Source organism: Ursus arctos, unplaced genomic scaffold (assembly GCF_023065955.2).
Source record: "Ursus arctos isolate Adak ecotype North America unplaced genomic scaffold, UrsArc2.0 scaffold_2, whole genome shotgun sequence".
NCBI classification, from domain to species: domain Eukaryota; kingdom Metazoa; phylum Chordata; class Mammalia; order Carnivora; family Ursidae; genus Ursus; species Ursus arctos.
The window spans coordinates 31,348,322-31,367,122 of NW_026622874.1; the positions used below are offsets into that span (position 1 = coordinate 31,348,322).

General features: G+C 46.4%; 1 protein-coding gene across 3 annotated transcripts; it reads left to right on the forward strand.

Moving 5' to 3' along the window:
- Positions 1-1,504: 1,504 nt before the first annotated feature.
- IRF6 (interferon regulatory factor 6) lies at positions 1,505-18,801 on the forward strand. Of its 3 annotated transcripts, none has more exons than XM_026509077.4 (9): positions 1,505-1,733; positions 5,811-5,894; positions 6,473-6,649; positions 11,385-11,589; positions 12,611-12,739; positions 14,983-15,126; positions 16,199-16,591; positions 17,280-17,398; positions 18,082-18,801. In XM_026509077.4, exons 3-9 carry the CDS (start codon positions 6,476-6,478, stop codon positions 18,304-18,306), a joined length of 1,389 nt encoding a protein of 462 aa, XP_026364862.1. In that variant the 5' UTR covers positions 1,505-1,733; positions 5,811-5,894; positions 6,473-6,475; the 3' UTR covers positions 18,307-18,801. The 3 variants fall into 3 exon arrangements, with proteins under 3 accessions (XP_026364862.1, XP_044243749.1, XP_044243750.1); XM_044387814.3 differs by lacking the exon at positions 1,505-1,733 and adding an exon at positions 4,937-5,702; XM_044387815.3 differs by lacking the exon at positions 1,505-1,733 and adding an exon at positions 4,937-5,647.

Sequence of the window (18,801 nt, forward strand, 5' to 3'; positions counted from 1 at the left end):
TCTGTATTAGTCTGCTGGGGCCAATGGAACTAAGTGCCACAGTGTGGGTAGCTTAAGCAACAGAAATGTCTTGTTTCACAATTCTGCAGTGTGGAAGTCCAAAATCAAGGTGTCAATAAGGTTGGATCCTTCTGAGGGCTCTGAGGGAAAGGTCTGTTCCAGGCCTCTCTCCTTGGCTTGTAGATGGTTGTCTTTTCCCTGTGTCTCTTCACATCATCTTCCCTCTGTGTCTGTCTGCCTCTTTGTCCAAATTTCCCTTTTTTTAAAAAGGACACCAGTCCTTTAATAAGGACACCCTAGTTGATTAGGGCTCACCCTAATGACCTCATTTTAGCTGGATCACCTCTGTCAAGACTCTATGTCCAACTAAGGTCACATTCTGAGGTATTGGGGGCTGTAGGACTTCAACATTCAAATTTAGGGAGGGACACAATTCAGCCATAACGCTACTCCTTCATGGTCTCTGACTCATTGCTTTAAACTCCAAAACCTAAGTATCTTGCTTAAGCCCCTTCCTACCTGTGCCAGCTCAGTGCCTCAGGGTCTCATGAACTGGTACAGAGCCCACTGTAAGCATGTACTCTGTAAGGACTGGGGTTCACTCTGGTGGGAAAGGAGAGGGGACTCTCATCAAACACCTGTTAGGGGACATATCGGCCCTGAATTTCAGGTAATAACAGGAGATGTCGCCTCATTCTGTGAGGTGTATATACTTCTTATCCTTACACAAAAATTTCAAGTATTTATGTATCCCTCAGTAAGTGCCAAAGTACTGCTTCAAATGCTTTTTAGGAAGCAATTTATTGAACGCCCACAACACCCATTTGAGGTGGGTACTATTATTAACCTTGTTGTATGAATAAGAAACTGAGGCCCAGAGAGCTTAAGAAACTTTTCCAAGTCTGTAGTAACTGATGGAGTTGGGGTTTGAATCCTAATAGCTCCGGGGCCCATGCTTTTAATCATTACCAGATAGTGACTGGAAAAGGCAGCAAATATTATTCTCCTTGAAAAGACGAGAAAAGTGAAACCAAGAAGCCAAGTAACTTACAGTTACTCAGGTCAGAGGCAGAATAAAGGCAGAATTCCTGCCCTGGAAGCCATAGGGCTTCTTCCCCCACGGGACTAAGTGTCCTGAGTCCCTTTTCCATATGCCACTCATTTACACAGGCCCACAGGTAATAGGGCCAGCCCAGAATCTCTTCAACCCTTATTTGTGGTAAACTGTCTCCAAACCACAGGGTAACTATGGGACAAGAGGAAAGGGGAGGCACCTTCTCCACTTTAGATCTGACCTCCGTGTTTCCAAGACCACCAGCCCCGAGGTATGAGGTCCGGACGCGAGTCTGAGAATTTTCTGTGCCGGGGTTAGAAGCCGGAGAGTGAGGTGGGAAAGGGGCTGGGCGGCGCTGGGGCGCCCAGGAGCACAGAGTATCCTATTTCTCGTAACCCGCCAATCCTGAACGCGAGGGGGCGTGGCCATACCTGGGAGGCGTGGCCGGACGGCAGAGGGGGCTGCGGCGTCGCAGGGCAAGGCGCTGACGTGAGTTCGGCGCACCTGAGTCGGGCAGGTAAGGGCTAGTGCGGGACTGGGAGCGGAGCTCGAAGACTCTACCTGCGCAAAGCCCGGTGTTGCTTGCCCAGCCGGTCAAGGAAAGCGGTGGCGGTGGGTGATCTTAACTGGGGACGTGGTTCGGAGGGACGTCTGCTTCTGGTCGCCGGATTGAGAAAAGGTGAGTCGCTAACTTCTGAACATTAGCTTTGGAAGGGGGGTGGGGGGTTGGGGACACACCCGCCCCTGAGTTTGTGCGGTTATGAACCTTGCTTGAGAACATCTGTTTGTTTGGGGAGACCTTCTGGGGCTGGGTGCCTGTCGCCCTGCTTTAGGTAGCTTCTGGGCGGTCCTGGCCCCGGAGCGCGGGGCCCCTCCCGAGCCCACACTTCTCTCTATTCTGTTTCCCCCCCTGCCCTACCGGAGTGTGCCGCTCTCGGCCCCTGCCCACCCACCATAGGATAGAGCGGCGGCGCCTCCAACCCTCCGGACTTACCAGCTCGCTGGGCCGCTGGCCCCTGTGTCCCAAAGGGGATTTCCCAGGCCCGCGGGCCTTTGGTCCTGGTGGGTGTTTGGGGAAACGGCGATAGGGCGGCCAGGAGCTCTAGCCAGTTTGTTTTTTCTCCTTGAATTTGTTTAGCAGTCAGGCCCCTATCTGGGGCCTCGGAGACACCCATGGATCTCCAAGTAGCCAAGCTTGGTGTTCGGGAGGGTGGCGCTGGGTGTGGTTGCTCCGGGGGGGTGAGGCCCTCTTCGCCTGAAGGGGATGGAGGGTGGGTGTGGAATAATGGGGAAAGTCTCCCAGGCCTGACTGGAAAGGAGGCCTGGGGTGCCACTCTTTACAGGGAGCCTGCTTTGTAGTAAAAGGGTCGTCTCTGTCCTAACCCTGCTTTCCTAGTGGATGTCAAAAGTGGAATCCAGGGAAGGGAGAGGGAGAAGGTGCTTGAGTAGGAGTTGGTGAAGGCTGGTGCTGACCCAGGAGAGTAGTTTAGGGTTAGATGTGTACATAATGCCTGACAGCAGCACCCAGTACCCTGTAGCTCCCTCTCACCAGCCCCCAACTTCAATCCAGCAGGGAGGAAGGGCATGGGAATTATGGCGAGAGGCATAGAATTTACCCGTAAGCAGGGCTAAACTAAATGGAGGAAAGATTGGGGAACTTGGAAGATGGCCTTTAGTTCCCTCCAAGGGAGGGGAAAAAGCAGGACTACCTGGCAAGTGTGTTTTACTCTAAGCCAAACCATTGGCAGCCCAATCTCCAAACCTTGGCTTTGAGGTAGTGGTGCCCCTGGAAACTAGTCTGGGCAGGGGCTGCAGAGGTGGCAGTGGGGGTGTTTATAGAGGACCTGCTCCCTGGAATGGGTGTGTGAGAGAGGACAGTCAGCACCTTGGGGGGGTTGAAAGTATCCCTGCTCAATGCCCAGTGTGAGGGGAGAGGATGGGTTAGCATCTTTGTTCTTTGGCGGGGTAAATACCTGTTGGAGACACAGGCCTTGAATTTCACTGTGATGGCAGCTAGAGATACCAGGGCTGAGTTCAGCTAGGCTAAGTTTCTGTGGGCATTGAGATTTGGGTGATGTGAGTGTTTTGAAAAAGAACTCTGATTTAGGTGTATTTGGGGGTGGATATCATGGAGTCTCCTCCCTAACCACATCCTTGGCCCTTCATGCTGCTGGGATCTTGTCAATATTTTGGTTTACACTGTGAGTGTGCAGAAGGAGGGACTTGGAAGGCAGGGTATTGGGGCAGGATTCAGTACTATGACGTACTCCGACTCAGGAGTGTTGGGTCCCAGCCCCAGATGAAGCACTTTTCTGTGTCTCAGTTAACCCAGCTATAAAATGGGGATGACAATAGTACTACTTCCAGATCATGAGGATGAAATCAAACATGTTAAATAAAAGTGCATGTAAAATACTGTGAAGCCTATGTAGGTATAAAGTATCGTTGGTATCATGGTCTCAGCAGCTGAACGTCATCATCTTTTATACCTTCCAATGGCCAAGAAAGATCTTAGCTTCCTGTGTTTAAAAAAATACTACTTGTAGGTTTTTTTTCCTTTTTTAAAAAAATTTGTTTATTTATTTGACTGAGAGAGAGAGTGTGTGAGCGAGCACAAGCAGGGGGAGCAGCAGGCAAAGGGAGAAGCAGGCTTCCCACTGAGCAGAGAGCCCTATGTGGGGCTCGATCCCAGGACCCTGGGATCATGACCTGAGCTGAAGGCAGATGCTTAACCGACTGAGCCACCCAGGAGCCCCGTTTTTGGTTTTGGTTTTGTTTTTTCATTTTATTATAAATTGAAACATATTGTAGGAAAATGTGAATCATATACAAAAGTATATAGACAAGTATAAAATTCACCCATAATCCTATCACCAGGTCACCATTATGGATGTCTTGTTACACTGGTGTATTATTGCTTTTCCTTTTTTTATTCCTTTTATTGCAAGGCAAGTGCACGCTCTGTTACAGGATGGAGATACCACTATTGAGTCAACACTGTATGCTGTATTTTCTCCCTTAACTTCATGTTGTAAACATTTCCCTAAATCCAATAAAAATTCTTCAGACACCCCGTGGTTAATGGTTGCTTAATAGGGCAGCCTATGAATATGTAATTAGCCATTTTCCTCTGTTCTTTTGGTTGCTTCCAACTTTTCCCTCTCTGCCAGTTTTTAGAGCCCTAGTTACTGGGTGGCAGATAGGGGAGATCTTGGCAGACTTTCGGGAGGTTGGAGAGGGTTAGCAGCGGTGCAGGTGGGGCATGGAGGAAGGCAGGCTAGGGCGGGGTTGCTCATGTGTAGTGCCATCTTGAGAGATTGCTGAGAACCCAAGACTCTAGATCTTAACGATCAATCTCTATGAGATTGCTTCTCCTTCCCTATCACTATGTGCAGTTCCCTGTGTTGCCTTGGTTGCTTTAATTTTTTCTTGATGAGCTGTCGATCAACTAAGATAAGCCCTTTTCTTCAAAGTCTGTGGTCCGTCAAGAACTGGATCTCACATGTCTGGCAAGCGTAGACACAGACTTACAGGTACTGCAATAGAAATTCTCAAAAGTCCCTGACGAGGCTGACCTATGTGCTGCCCATTTCCCTATTCGCTCTTCCCTTGCTCCATCCCCTTTGCAGTAGGCTGGGACTGAGAAGAAGAAGGTAGAACTTGCCCTTAGGAGAATATGCATTCTCCCCTCCTTATATGGTATATGTTTTCCCCCTGGTTTGATGGCTTGACTTGCTGCCCTACAAAACAACCTAAACAAGGCCAGAACATGGGGGTGGGGGTGAGGTGGGGGGACAGTTGAATAGTGCATGCCAACCTCACCTGCCCACTGTGAGCTGTGCTCCCACGGGGAAGGTTTCAGTTGCAGGACTTGTTAATTGGGTCAGAAGGCTCAGGTGAGAGCAGGTTCTGCCTTGCTCTTAAAGTGCCAGAAGCTGAGTTGGGTTTGGGTTTTCCCTGTTTGTTGGGAGTCTGGCTGGGGAAGGAAGTGGTGTTAGGGGCCACCCCCTCAGCTAAGCTCCTCTGAGTGGGAGCCTTCAGCTGACTCAACTGGTTTGGTTTCTGAAGCGTGATCCAGGTGGGGACCTTCCTGGGTGGGAAGGTGACTTATTTATCTTCCTTTCCTCAGGCCATTGTGGGGCTTGAGCAGTTCCAGTGTGGATTTCTTCGGGGAGTCTGATGGAAAACGATGTGCTTTCTCACCGACATAGTGCTGGACACGCAGTGGCTGATAAACACGTATTTGTTGAGCAGATGAGATTTTGCAGGCCTCATCTTAAGTAAAAACAAAGTAAAAGGATCACACCAAAAAAAATCTAAACACAACATCCCAGGCAAACAATTCTCTAGTGACCAGTTTTTCCTAAAGGCACCCAGCCTGGGCAGGCCTCTGTTTCCTGCTGTGAGTGCTGGCTGTTGCCAGATGTTATCTGCTATGCGCGTGTATTTTTATGAGAATCAATTGCAGACTTTACCCAGGCCGGCTCGTGCAACCAATGAGTTCGCTGTAGCCTCTGGGGGGAGGTAAACAGACCCAGGCGGAGGAGGCCTTATGAGCAGAGCTTGTCTTATGATTGTTTTTAGCAGTCTAGGGTGAGGAGCTGTAGCGTTTGATTATTCTTGGGCTCCTGGACTTTTCTAGACTCAGGTGCAAGAAGGGTCCTTCGAGCCTTTGTCTCCCATGTTCCCAAGTCTCCTTCCAGCCACTGGATTGTCCTGTGGATAACCAACTCAAGACCCGTTTTTCTTGGTACAGAGTCTTTGGCTGACCCAGAGAAAGGAACGCTGACTCGAGGCCCAGCTCTTCGGATCCCCGCGGATACACTGCCTGCTCATCTCTGTAAGTGAGGACTTTGGAACCAGGACCCACCCCTTGCCGCCTCCTCCTCTCTCACCACGATGGCGTCATTTCTTACTAAAATATTCTCGATCACCTTTAGTTGTCTTGTCTAAAAAGAAAGTGTGCTTCAAATTCTTGCCCCTATCTTTGCTGTTTCCATAACTTTTTTTTCTCCCGTCTCCTGAGATGAGATTGAAAAGAGCAATTTCACTTCTCTTCCAAAGCCCTTGGTTCTTCAGGAAGAACTGTGTTCCAGCAGGGATGACGTCATCTTTTTTTTTTTTTTTTTTTTCCTGCTTCAGGATTTAAACAGAAGAAATGTGATCTACTTACATGATAAGTCTGATTTGGCTAGAACATGAAGTATAAATGGCTTGGGAATAAGAATCAAAAGAACCTTTTAACCTCTTTTCTTTTCTTCCCCACCTGGCACAGTTTATTCCCATATTTAGTTTCTTTGCTGTAATCTAATGAAACTGTAGCTCTATCATACGGGAACAGTGGCTGGGAAAAGTTCCCAGAAGCTGGCCTAATTCTCCTGCTCTCCCTACTCTTTACCCTCCCCCCCAATCCCCCAGATCATGGCCCTCCACCCCCGCAGAGTTCGGCTGAAGCCCTGGCTGGTGGCCCAGGTGGATAGTGGCCTGTACCCCGGGCTCATCTGGCTACACAGGGACTCCAAACGCTTCCAGATTCCCTGGAAACATGCCACCCGGCATAGCCCCCAACAAGAGGAGGAAAATACCATTTTCAAGGTAAAGGACTTCTTCCACCATCTGACTTAAAATGTTTTCCAGTTCTGTCGGGGCTCTCTGGGTTTTTTGGTTGTTGTTGTTTTGTTCTGTGTTCTATTTTGGCATGAGGAATACGCTAGATCCAAAATGCTGATGCATCAGAGAGAATGTTTATGAAGGGGGTACCCAAACTTAGGCATAGTAATTTCTCTTGCTAGGGCATGTCTATGAGGCTGTTTATTCTTTCCCATTGGTTGCAGGTACTCAACTCACATCCCCAAAGATCCCAGGTGCAGTTGGCTAAACTGCAAATGACTGTATTGGTGTGGTTGTTCCAGAAGCTCCCAAGGGTCAGCAAATGACTCTTGCTCTTCATTCACTCAGGGCTTTTGCTATGAAGAGAGGTGCTTGGGCCTGGGAATGACTCTCCAGACCAGGACAGAACTACTGAGTGTTAGCAGGCTCCTAACATTGCCTGTACAGTGGGTGTAGAGGGCCCTCTGCAAGGTTTTCTTTTGATATTAAAATATCTTGCCCCATCCATAACCTCTGCTTAAAAATTAATAGTCATTTAGTACAAGTTTTTATTCCACAAGTATGTTTTCTTAAATAAAAAAGAGCTCTGATGTGAGAATTATTTACTTAAAGCAAGATTTAATCACATGGGGGCGCCTGGGTGGCGCAGTCGTTAAGCGTCTGCCTTTGGCTCAGGGCGTGATCCTGGCATTCTGGGATCGAGCCCCACATCAGGCTCTTCTGCTGGGAGCCTGCTTCTTCCGCTCCCACACCCCCTGCTTGTGTTCCCTCTCTCGCTGGCTGTCTCTATCTCTGTCAAATAAATAAATAAAATCTTTAAAAAAAAAAAAAGATTTAATCACATGGCATTTTACAAAATGTAGTGAAGCCAAAGCTTGGCCGAAGACAGAAGTAGGTGAGAAGCTGGTCATGGGGAGGGGTGTTATGTGGTTTTTAACTCTGGCCCCTGTGCCTCTGCTTCAGACCAACGTCTCTGTGCTGGTCAGCCTTCCATCTCATGAGTTGCTTTCGTTTCTGCATCCCTGAGACACGGAGAAGTGAGTTTAGCCCTCTTTCCCTTTATAAGCTGGAAGTCATAATGAAATCCAGTCCCTACCCTGGGTCTCTCAAGACTGATGCCCTGGGCTCTTGCTGAGATTGGATCAGAAGAGGTTGGCTCACCCCTCCAAGGAGAGCCGTCCTAGAGGTGTTTCCCACCCAACTCGGTTATATCAGATATTGATACAAGAGGTAGAGGGAAAATTGGCCTGAGAGTACTTAGAAAGAAAGTAAATGAGCACTTTTAATTTAAAAAGTGCTAGGGAAAACGTCTGTAAACCAGCCCAGCCCTAGCCCAGCTAGCCTCTGGTCATGGCCTTGGTCTGAATCTGGATTTGCCGCTGGTGGCTGGGGCTGATTCCTGAAAGCCTCACTCATGAGAGTTATCTGCATGCGTAGGGCTTGAGAAAAAGGTGGCTGCAGGAAGCTTGTCTTATTTATATCTGTATCTCTGGTTGCAGAATGCTGCAGGAGGGCCGTGGAAGTCAGGTGAAGAGTGAGGGTGCTTTCACAGATCTCAAGCTCTGACAAGCCTTGGGCAGGATATGTGGGGGCAGGAAGGGGGGGCAGTAGCATTAAATGGGTGCCTGCTCTGTATCCCATGTCCATTATCTCATTTAATTCTCAGCAACTCTGTAAGGGAGGTATTACTCTCATGTTGTAGATGCAGAGGCCGAGTCTCCGAGGAGCCAAATAACTTGCCGAAATCATGCAGCCAATAAGGGGTGTGGTCAGGATTTGAACCCGAGCCTCTCTGCTCCCCCATTACCATATACCCCTTTCTGACCAGGAATTAGAAGAGCTGGTTTCAAATCCTACTACTATCAATTGCATGTATGCTCTTGAGCAAGTCATATCATCTCTTTGGGCTTCAGCTTCCCATTCATTAAAATGGGGATGAAACCAGTCTTGCCTGACTCGCAGGATTGTCGTGAGAATTGAGTGAAATAATGTGTGGGGAGGGACTCATGAATTGCCATTAAAATGCAGCGGTTACTTCCATTTCTGGAAGAGAAGAAGGGACCTGCATAGTGACCTGAGTGTCAGAAGCAAGACTCAGAATGGGTTTGAGTAAGTCACGTTCATAAATCGCAGTGATTGCCAAGTGGTGGGTACCACCCTCTGCTGCACCATCGGAGTGGGCCCTGAGAAGGAATGGCTGTGTTGTGAGCAAGAAGGCTGGGGCTGTGGTTCTGGCTTAGTCTGGCTGCTCTCCACGGAGGGGCAGGGATTTAGGGAGCCACAGAAATATGTCGACCTGTGCCAAAGTCAGCACAGCCCAAGCCAGCTGGGTGGGGCCAGCGTGGGAGTGGGCACAGGGGATCAAATAAACGGAAGGGAAAATGTGGTGAGGTAGCAGTCAGGTACCACCAGGCACAACTGGATATGTGCTTTTCAGATACTGCAGACCAATGACATTGAAATCCCCTGTAGGGAGCTGGATGGAATGGTGCCAGCACAGCCACCTCGGGCAGCACCACTTTGTCTGACCTCTTCATTCTGTACTGCAAAATGAATGCAGGTGCCCCCAAGTCTAAGAAGTGAGCCTGAATTAGAAGAGAAGGATTTTTTTTTTTTGATTTTTTATTATGTTAGTCACCATACAGTACATCATTAGTTTTTGATGTAGTGTTCCATGATTCATTGTTTGCGTATAACACCCAGTGCTCCATGAAGTACGTGCCCTCCTTAACACCCATCACCGGCCTAGCCCAATCCCCCACCCTCCTCCCCTCTGAAGCCCTCAGTTTGTTTCCCAGAGTCCATAGTCTCTCGTGGTTCATTCCCCCTTCTGTTTACCTCCCCTTCACTCTTCCCTTCCTTCTACCAATCTCCCTGCTATTCCTTATGTTCCACAAATGAGTGAAACCATATGATAATTGTCTTTCTCTGCTTGACTTATTTCACTTAGCATAATTTCCTCCAGTCCTGTCCATGTTGCTGCAAATGTTGGGTAGTCGTTCTTTCTGATGGCTGAGTAATATTCCATTGTATATATGGACTACATCTTCTTTATCCATTCGTCTATTGAAGGGCATCTCGGTTCCTTCCACAATTTAGCTGTTGTGGACAATGCTGCTATGAACATTGGGGTGCATATGGCCCTTCTCTAGAAGAGAAGGATTTAAATTTGTATTGGAAGACGCTTCCTCATGATCATCAGGCTCTGGGGGTGGGGGGGGAGTGACTGAGGGAGATAGAGATCTCAAAGGATGGGGCAGAAAATTTCCATTTCAGCTTGAGGTCAGAAGCAGAGGCAGGGAGTCGGGACTGGACACATGCCCTGTCTGCTTGAACAAGCTGGGGTATACTTCCTGGTCTCGAGGACTCTGCTAATGACATCCCCCTTTTCTGCATCAAACACAACGTCCTGAAGAAAGCATTGAAGTCTGAGATGATGTTAGCAGTGGGGGAGAGTGGATATCCCGTGAGCAGAAACATACATGCCTTTGGACCCAGAAACTGAAAACCAGAGAGGAGGAGCCAAAGTGGTTTTAGCTCATGCCGCCAGCCGCTGGTGTTTGCAGCGAAGTATTTCCAATGAAGTGGGACTTTGAGGAACTAGGGAAGGGCAGGGGATGGGGTTTCCTCGGACATGGGGCCAGCTGAATGAGGCCCTCCACCTCCAGTTGAACTCCCAGACTATGCTGCCTTGCCCTCCTCCAGGCACGTGTTTTCTACAATTATTTATGCATCAGATTGAAGAATGTAGGGGGAGGGAACGCCAAGGCCAAACTCTTCATATCACATGCCGTCTCCCTTTGTCTTATTATGTAAGTAATTAATGTGAAAAACAAGCCAAAAAAAATTTTACCTGAAATCCTGCTATCCAAAGTTACCCTTAGCATTTTGGTGTATACAGTGGACGCCTGGGCAACATGAGTTGAAACTACACAGGTCTACTTATTTATTTATTTTAAGTTTATTTATTTATTTAAATAATCTCTATACCTGAACTCACAATCTGGAGATCAAGAGCTGCATGCTTTTCTGACTGAGCCAGCCAGGCACCCCTGCACCAGTCCACTTATGTGCAGATTTTTTTTTCAATAAATACAGTAATATAAATTATATTTTCTCTTCCTTATGATTTTCCTAATAGAATTTTCTTTTCTCTGGCTTACTTTATTGTAAGAATGTAGTCTATAATATACAAAATATGTGTTAATCAACTGTTAACAGTAAGATAGTTAAGTTTTGGGGAGTCAAAAATATGTGGATTTTTGACAGTACAGGGGGTCAGTATTCCTGACCCCTGTATTGTTCAAGGGTGAACTGTCTTTTTTCCAGACTTTTCTTTATTTTCAACCCTTATTATAGCCACTCTTGACAGGTGGTGCTGGCACCAACAGTTGAGATAAGGCTCCTCCTCTCAGAAAGATCGTGTTTGCATATGGGTTAATTTCCCTCGGGCCCTGCCTGGCCTGGTCCTGAGGGTGGTGCTTCCTGCTGCAGGCTCTGTAAGTGGGGTTGGGATGGCAGGGCAGTCAGGCAGATGCTCACGGGATATCCACTCTCCCCCACTGCTAACATCATCTCAGACTTCAATGCTTTCTTCAGGACGTTGTGTTTGATGCAGAAAAGGGGGATGTCATGTGCATGTGTATATGAGAGAGGGTGAGCACACTTGGCAGTGTTCCTGGGCAACAGCAGGCATTCACTGCGGTTTCCTGTTCCTCAGGCCTGGGCTGTGGAGACAGGGAAGTACCAGGAAGGGGTGGATGACCCTGACCCAGCTAAATGGAAGGCCCAGCTCCGCTGTGCTCTCAACAAGAGCAGGGAATTCAACCTGATGTACGATGGCACCAAGGAAGTACCTATGAACCCAGTGAAGATATATCAAGTGTGTGACATCCCCCAGCCTCAGGGATCGATCATTAACCCAGGTGAGCCCCAGCTGCTGGCGGAACAGGTGGACAGTAAGCCAGGTTCTGGGCTGGACTCTTAAAGAGAGAATTGACTTGAACATTGCTTACAAAGTTTAGTTACAAAGCAAGAAAGCCTTTCCCTAGGAAGGACCCAGAGACCCAAAGATATAAAGTCAGCAAAATCTTCTTGTTCACTTAGGGGAATAGTTACTAGCCCGACTGTTTAAAGCATGAGAAAGTAGAGGGAGTATAGAGTCCTACTGTAGAAAGAGCTTCCCTTGGGACTCAACACTGAGCGGAGAGGTCAGGTGGTTTCAAAAATGGAGGACTTAAAACTTAGGAGGTTTGAGTTCCAAACCTGGCTCTTATCACTTTGCTCCTTGTCAGACATGGAATCAAGTCATTTGACCTTTGAGCCTCAGTTTCTTCAGTGGTATAATCTGGGCTCTCATCTTTCCTGCCTACCTCAAAGACTATTGTAGGACCCAATTGACATGACATTTAAAAGCTATTAAGTTCCCTTTGTAAATGTTGGATGAGTGATTATTTAATTTGTAGGGTACTTTTTCTAAGAGAATACCACCTGATCCTCCTATTTACCCCATGCTTAGCAAATACCAAGAGCCAGATAACTTAGACTTGTCCTCCAATGGATCTAGTGAGGCCCTGCCAAGAGGGAAGGGCTGCCCTCACATTAAGCTTACAAAGGGGAGAAGTTGGTGTCCTTGAGTCCTTAAAAGGGATGCTAAAGTGTAGCAAGACGTTTAAAGTAGGAATTAAGAAATTTCTAGGGAAGGGGATAGGGTCTGCAGCTCCTGGGTAGGGGAAGGGAAGAGAGCTTACATTAGAGCTCAGTAGGAGGAGGTAGAGCCAGAGGTTACCACTCTTTTGGGCTAGGGCATTAGGGGTGCACACTGAACCCAGGGGAGCCTCTGTACTACCAGTAATAGTACCTAGCCTGTACAGTGGATCAGCTGCAAGGATGACAGTGCAACACTAGTGGCTCACTCGCAGGCTTCTCTGTCCGTTTCTTGGTTAGGATCCACTGGATCTGCTCCTTGGGATGAGAAGGATAATGACGTAGATGAAGAAGATGAGGAAGATGAGCTTGATCAGTCACAACACCATGTTCCCATCCAGGACACCTTCCCCTTCCTGAACATCAATGGTGAGTGGGGGTGGTAGGTGGTAGAGAAGATTGAAGAGGATGGAACGGGCTTTGACTTGGCAACTACTGAGTGACCCCTCAGCCCCTACTGCACTGGGAGCAGTGACAAGGCCCTGCGGCCAAGCTGCTGGTCTACTAGCAAGTAGGGGTCACAGACGAGGGAACTCTGCTGGCCCAGTTATCCCAGTGGGCGGCTTCCAGGCATAGAGAACGTCTTCTGAATCTAAGAGATAATTCAGAGAAATTAAACAAACTCATTCTCAATCCCACATACAAGTCAGTTGTTATAAATTTCACTGATTTCCTCGGGGCCACGTGTAGATATTATTTTGACAAATTATTGGTAAACTCTTCCACTGTTTCCCTTGGTATAAATTTTGTGTCACTTTCTTAACAGAGTCTGCCCTGCTAAGGCTAGATCATGGGAAACTTGTGGTTTCTACACCTCTTAATACTAGGCTTTGGTAGAATTTATCTGCAAGAGACTTCTTGCTTCTTCTATGAACTCTTTGAATTCAGCCTCCCAGGAAAAATGAGTTGAGAGGCTGGAAGGTCACTGGGACAGAGCAGGTACTGACTGTCCAGTGCACATTCTGAGGGTGCTCAAACACAAGGTGAAGTGCTCTTCAGCATCTTCACTCGATCTGCCCACTGAAATGCTCCTAGTTGAGAAGGTCGTCACTGCGTTTCTAGTTCCATCTGGCTGCTATGGGTCAAATAAGAACTTGTGCCACTTAGAAGATTTATCAAGATGATTCCTTTGGGATTTTGGAGTCCCCTACTTTAGGTCATTTCCCTTACCTTTGAGAATCAGGAAATGACTCTTATTATCTGTCCACTTGCCCTCCTTCACTTAACCTGCCATTTATATCTTTACAACCAAGTGATGAGTTAAGAAAAATGTCATTGAAAATTTAAAAAACTAAAAGAAAAATATCATTGAGCTCCTTCAGGTCTATATTGCCACATGCTACATTCCCATTTAGTGATTTGAGTTGGATATCTGGAAATATGAGATCCTTTCCCAAATCCTTGGCTGACTCATTCTGGTATTTTCACCCCTTAAAAGGATGCGACCTATTTCCAGGATCCTGATTTCCAATTTCTGTTCATGTTTTACTCAAGTGAATGTTGTGTGGCCTTATATTATGGATTGCTTTGGATCCTTTCTGGGAAGATGTGGGATATCTATTTAAAAAGTAGGGGTACTCGGGTGGCTCAGTCAGTTGGGTGTCCGACTCTTGATTTCAACTCATGTCATGATCTCAGGGTCCTGGGATTGAGCCCCAAGTTGGGCTCCCTGCTCAGGGGGGTCTGCTTGAGGGTTCACTCTCTCTCTCCCTTTGCCCCTCCCCCCATTTTTGCACTTGCTCTTTCTCAAATAAATAAATCTTTAAAAATAAAAAAATAAAAACAAAAAAGTAAAATGGGTACGTAGATTTAACCAGGCTTTTGCATGAAGGGTCGAAGAAACATTAACTTCTATGATTTCAGAGCTGTTGGGGCAGAGGAAGAAGAATTGTTGAAGAATAGATGCCTAAGAGGTGAGGCTAGGAAGAGAAATCTGTAGACTTTGGAGTGAACCAACTTTGAGAATAGCAAGAAAATAGGATGGGTATTTCATTTTCTTTCTTAAAAGCTTTAATTGGATACTTTTGCATAAATATTGGTCTTACATGGTTTAAAATTCATAATGGTACAAAAAGGTAATCAGTTGAAAGGTTTTCCTTCCTTTTTGTCTCTGAACCCCCCTTTGGTTTCCCTGGAAGAAACTGATGCTTTCAGATTTTTGGGTATCCTTCCAGATGTTTTGTGCATGTGAAAGTATTTGTTTTTAATGGAATTTCTAGACACTCAGAGCTAATCAGCTAATTCAGTTGAGTTCATTTTATAGAAGACAACCAACTTTGTAATTGCTGGGGTGAAAATCTGTGATAGGGAACCTTTTATTATTGCTTATTCTAATATAACCCCAGAGAAAACTCACATGTCTGGTAATCTTCAGCAAAATGCACATTTTCAGAACTATGAGTCTATGGGAGAACTAATATGATTAGGAAGTAGAAGCAGGGGAACTTTATTTCTTATTGTGTTAGTTGTGGGAATCATTGATGGGCTGCCACACTGAGTCATAGTCTAGTGTTTGATTCTTGTCTATTGACCTTGTTAGGTTTTAAAGCCCCAAGCTAGGTGATGTACATACATGGTGCCCCTGCCCGCTCATGCACATCTTTCTGTTCTAGGTTCTCCCATGGCACCAGCCAGTGTGGGCAACTGCAGCCCTGAAGCAGTGTGGCCCAAAACTGAACCTCTGGAAATAGATGTACCCCAGGCACCTATACAGCCCTTCTATAGCTCTCCAGAGCTGTGGATCAGCTCTCTCCCAAGTAAGTGGGATCTTTCTAGCTGGGTCTTCAGCTCCTATTATAGTCCCTTCCCTGCCCCACCTTCTGCCTCCATTTCTTTGCCATGTATAGAATAGCTACCTGTCCTATAGGCAGCCTCTGTGTCTGGTTCCTGGCTGGCCAATGAGTCATCAGGGAAGAAGTAAAGAAACATTAGTTCATATCTACCTGCCCATGGGGATGCTCTGATCAGTTGCAGCACAAGGTTACTCACCTCTTAGGTGGGTGGAAAGCCTGGGTTAATCAGTTTGGCTAGGGGATCTGGGCATAAGGGCAGTTGAGGAATAGGAAAATTAATGGCCATGGATTTGATCAAGAAGGTTTTGGATTTTGAGGGGCTTTTGGAAGAAAGAAAATCTCTCTGAATTGAACACAAATTGATCTCAATGAAGAATCAATGTCACTGCCCCATCTCCCTTTCACACTCTACATGGTGGTAGTAGGGATGGGGTGGAGGGGGGAGATGTGAGTGCTGGTATTTTGTCCAAAAGGCTAATAGCTTTCATAAGACCTATAGGGTTCAACTGAGGCTTGATGAGTGAAAATTTACTTTGCCATGAGCTGTGTCCCTTTATGGTAAATTATTAGAACAAATCCACAGAGTGTGTGCATGTGTGTAATTTTCAGAAAGACAAGATGGCTTGGTATTTTTTCTTATTCTTCTGATTTCTTTAAAAAATGAGCCAAAAATGAGACACAAACCAGATACGTTAGTTTTTAGCTGCTTCCGATGCCTACTGATGTGAAGACTCAGTCAGTATAAATGAGGAGACCGGACCCAGAAGTTTGCTTGGAGAAATTCTAGCCCTTAGGGTGTAATGATTAAACAGAGACAGTATACATGGACCTTGAACTGTCTGCTTCTAAGGCAGCCTTTTGAGTGAATATTACAGGAAAGGTTGATGTCTTCCTTTGTTGCAGGAAGGGTAACTGGTAGTGACCTTCCTGAATGCTGGTTGAAAGGTGGCTTGATCTTGATGGACTTGCATGAGTCTCGGGAATAGACAGGCAGAGCATTAAAGCAGAACTCTCACTGTCCTCTCTCACCTTGTAGTGACTGACCTGGACATCAAGTTTCAGTACCGTGGAAAGGAATATGGGCAGACCATGACCGTGAGCAACCCGCAGGGCTGCCGGCTCTTCTATGGGGACCTGGGTCCCATGCCTGACCAAGAGGAGCTCTTTGGTCCTGTCAGCCTGGAGCAGGTCAAGTTCCCTGGTCCAGAGCATATCACCAATGAGAAGCAGAAGCTGTTCACCAGTAAGCTGCTAGACGTCATGGACAGAGGACTGATCCTGGAGGTCAGCGGTCATGCCATTTATGCCATCAGGCTGTGCCAGTGCAAGGTGTACTGGTCTGGGCCATGTGCCCCATCGCTTGTTGCCCCCAACCTGATTGAGAGACAAAAGAAGGTCAAACTATTTTGCCTGGAAACATTCCTTAGTGGTAAGTCTTTTTCAGAAGGTGGATGGTTGGGAATTTCTCCCCAGAAGTAGGTTTTCCACCTTCCCTACCCACTTTCCTGGATCTGCAAAGATCTTAACAAAAAACTCCTGGAGGAAGTGAAGGTAGAAGAGAACCTTAGTTCTGGAAATGAAAGTGGCCTGGGCAACAAAGAAGGGCATTCCACTCCAAAGCTATGTACTTGGAAACTATTTTTAGGTTGGTTATGGCTCCTTTAGTGGTAGAAGAGGGAGACAGCCTTGTCATTACCGCCAAATGCCATCAGTGCCACCTTAACTTTGGAAGTTGGCTTCATCATAATCAGCAAAACATATTCTTCTCATTTGGGAAATATCTGGGTGGCAAATTCAAGCAGACAAATTTAGGGAGAGCACTGAGATGTGGATTTTATAATATAATTTGAACCCCAAGTCTAGTTCAGTGATATCCAGTAGAACCCTCTGACATGATAAAAGTGTTCTTTATTTGTGTTGTCCACAATAGACCACATGGGGCAATTAAGCACATAATTGTGACTCATATGGCTAAGGAACTATTTAATTTTAATTAATTTAAATGTAATAGCCACATGTGGCTAGTGACCACTATACTGGACAGCACAGAAGATGGTATTTACTGAGTGGATATGGAATGGCCCAGTACACCAAACTTGCTCTTCCACCCTCTGCAGATCTCATTGCCCACCAGAAAGGACAGATAGAGAAGCAGCCACCATTTGAGATCTACTTATGCTTTGGGGAAGAATGGCCAGATGGGAAACCCCTGGAAAGGAAACTCATCTTGGTTCAGGTGAGGCTATAAAGCTGTATCAACAACTCTTTCCCTGTTTACCAGTGCTTTAGCCCCTAGGACTAGGGTTGTGCTGAGCAAAGATCCATCAGCATGTGTGCATTTTAATCCCATCAGATAGAACAGCGGACTCAAGCTTTGTATATTGTAAGAATCAAGTAGGTCCTATCAAAGTAGGACCAAACTGGAGCACACAGGGTCCTCAAAGTGGATGACTGGCTTAGTGAAGACCTTATCTTGCATTCTCTTACTGACATTAGAGTCTTTCTGAAACCTAACAGGATATGATCCTTTCCAGTTCTTTTAGAAAAACCTTTTGAGTTGCTTTTAAGAATGTAACCTTACTTTAGTAAGTGGCAGCAAGACCTCTTGGGTTTGGTCCCTGGACTTGTAGAAAAGATAGTCAACAGATGAAATGTGGGTAAGTCTTACTAAATAAGCAGCTGTTTATTTAGGCATGTGATGCAATGAAACATATAGGTTCTCTACCTTCATTTGAACCAAATTCTAGAGTGAAACTTAGCAGGATGGTCCAGAGAGAAGAAGGCATACCCTGTATCTAGACATAAGGGTTGGGGGCTTCCCTGGGGCCTCACTAGTTTTTTCTATCATCTTGAGTCCCTCCTGCTATTTAAAAATCCCTTCTCTTCAGTGAATACCTGTGTGCTCTGTGTCCTGAACAGGTCATTCCAGTGGTCGCTCGGATGATCTACGAGATGTTTTCTGGTGATTTTACACGGTCCTTTGACAGTGGCAGTGTCCGCCTGCAGATCTCAACTCCAGACATCAAAGATAACATCGTTGCTCAACTGAAGCAGCTGTACCGCATCCTCCAAACCCAAGAGAGCTGGCAGCCCATGCAGCCCACCCCCAGCATGCAACTGCCCCCTGCCCTGCCAGCCCAGTAGTCACGAATGCCATCTTTTTTACAATATTGTACATACCGGTATTTTTTATTATTCAGATTTAACCAGCTTTTAAACCTCCTCTTTCTAACAATGTTAGTGGCCTCTGATTCTCCACATATGCCTGGCTTTTCAAGTTGATTTAATTTATGGAAAAAATCACCCTTTGTATTCCCCCTTTCTTTTTTTAAACCTCCCAATGTTAGTGTAATATAGTAGAGGGAGATTTGGCCTGGGACTTTGGACACCAGCGTTCTAGCTGCAGCTCTGCTTCAGTGGTGTGACCTTGAGCCACCAAGTCATTTAACCTCTAGGGTTCAGATTCATTATTGTAAAACGAAGGGGTTGGAACAATGCTTGAAATAATGCCAGTTAAAACTCTGACCTGATGACTTCATTCTACTTGTACAAGGCAAAACTGCCTGGAACAGAACCCCTCTGCATTGTTCTTGCACCGCATTTTTTTCTTGCTTTCATTAAAGTTCCCTCAAGCACTGA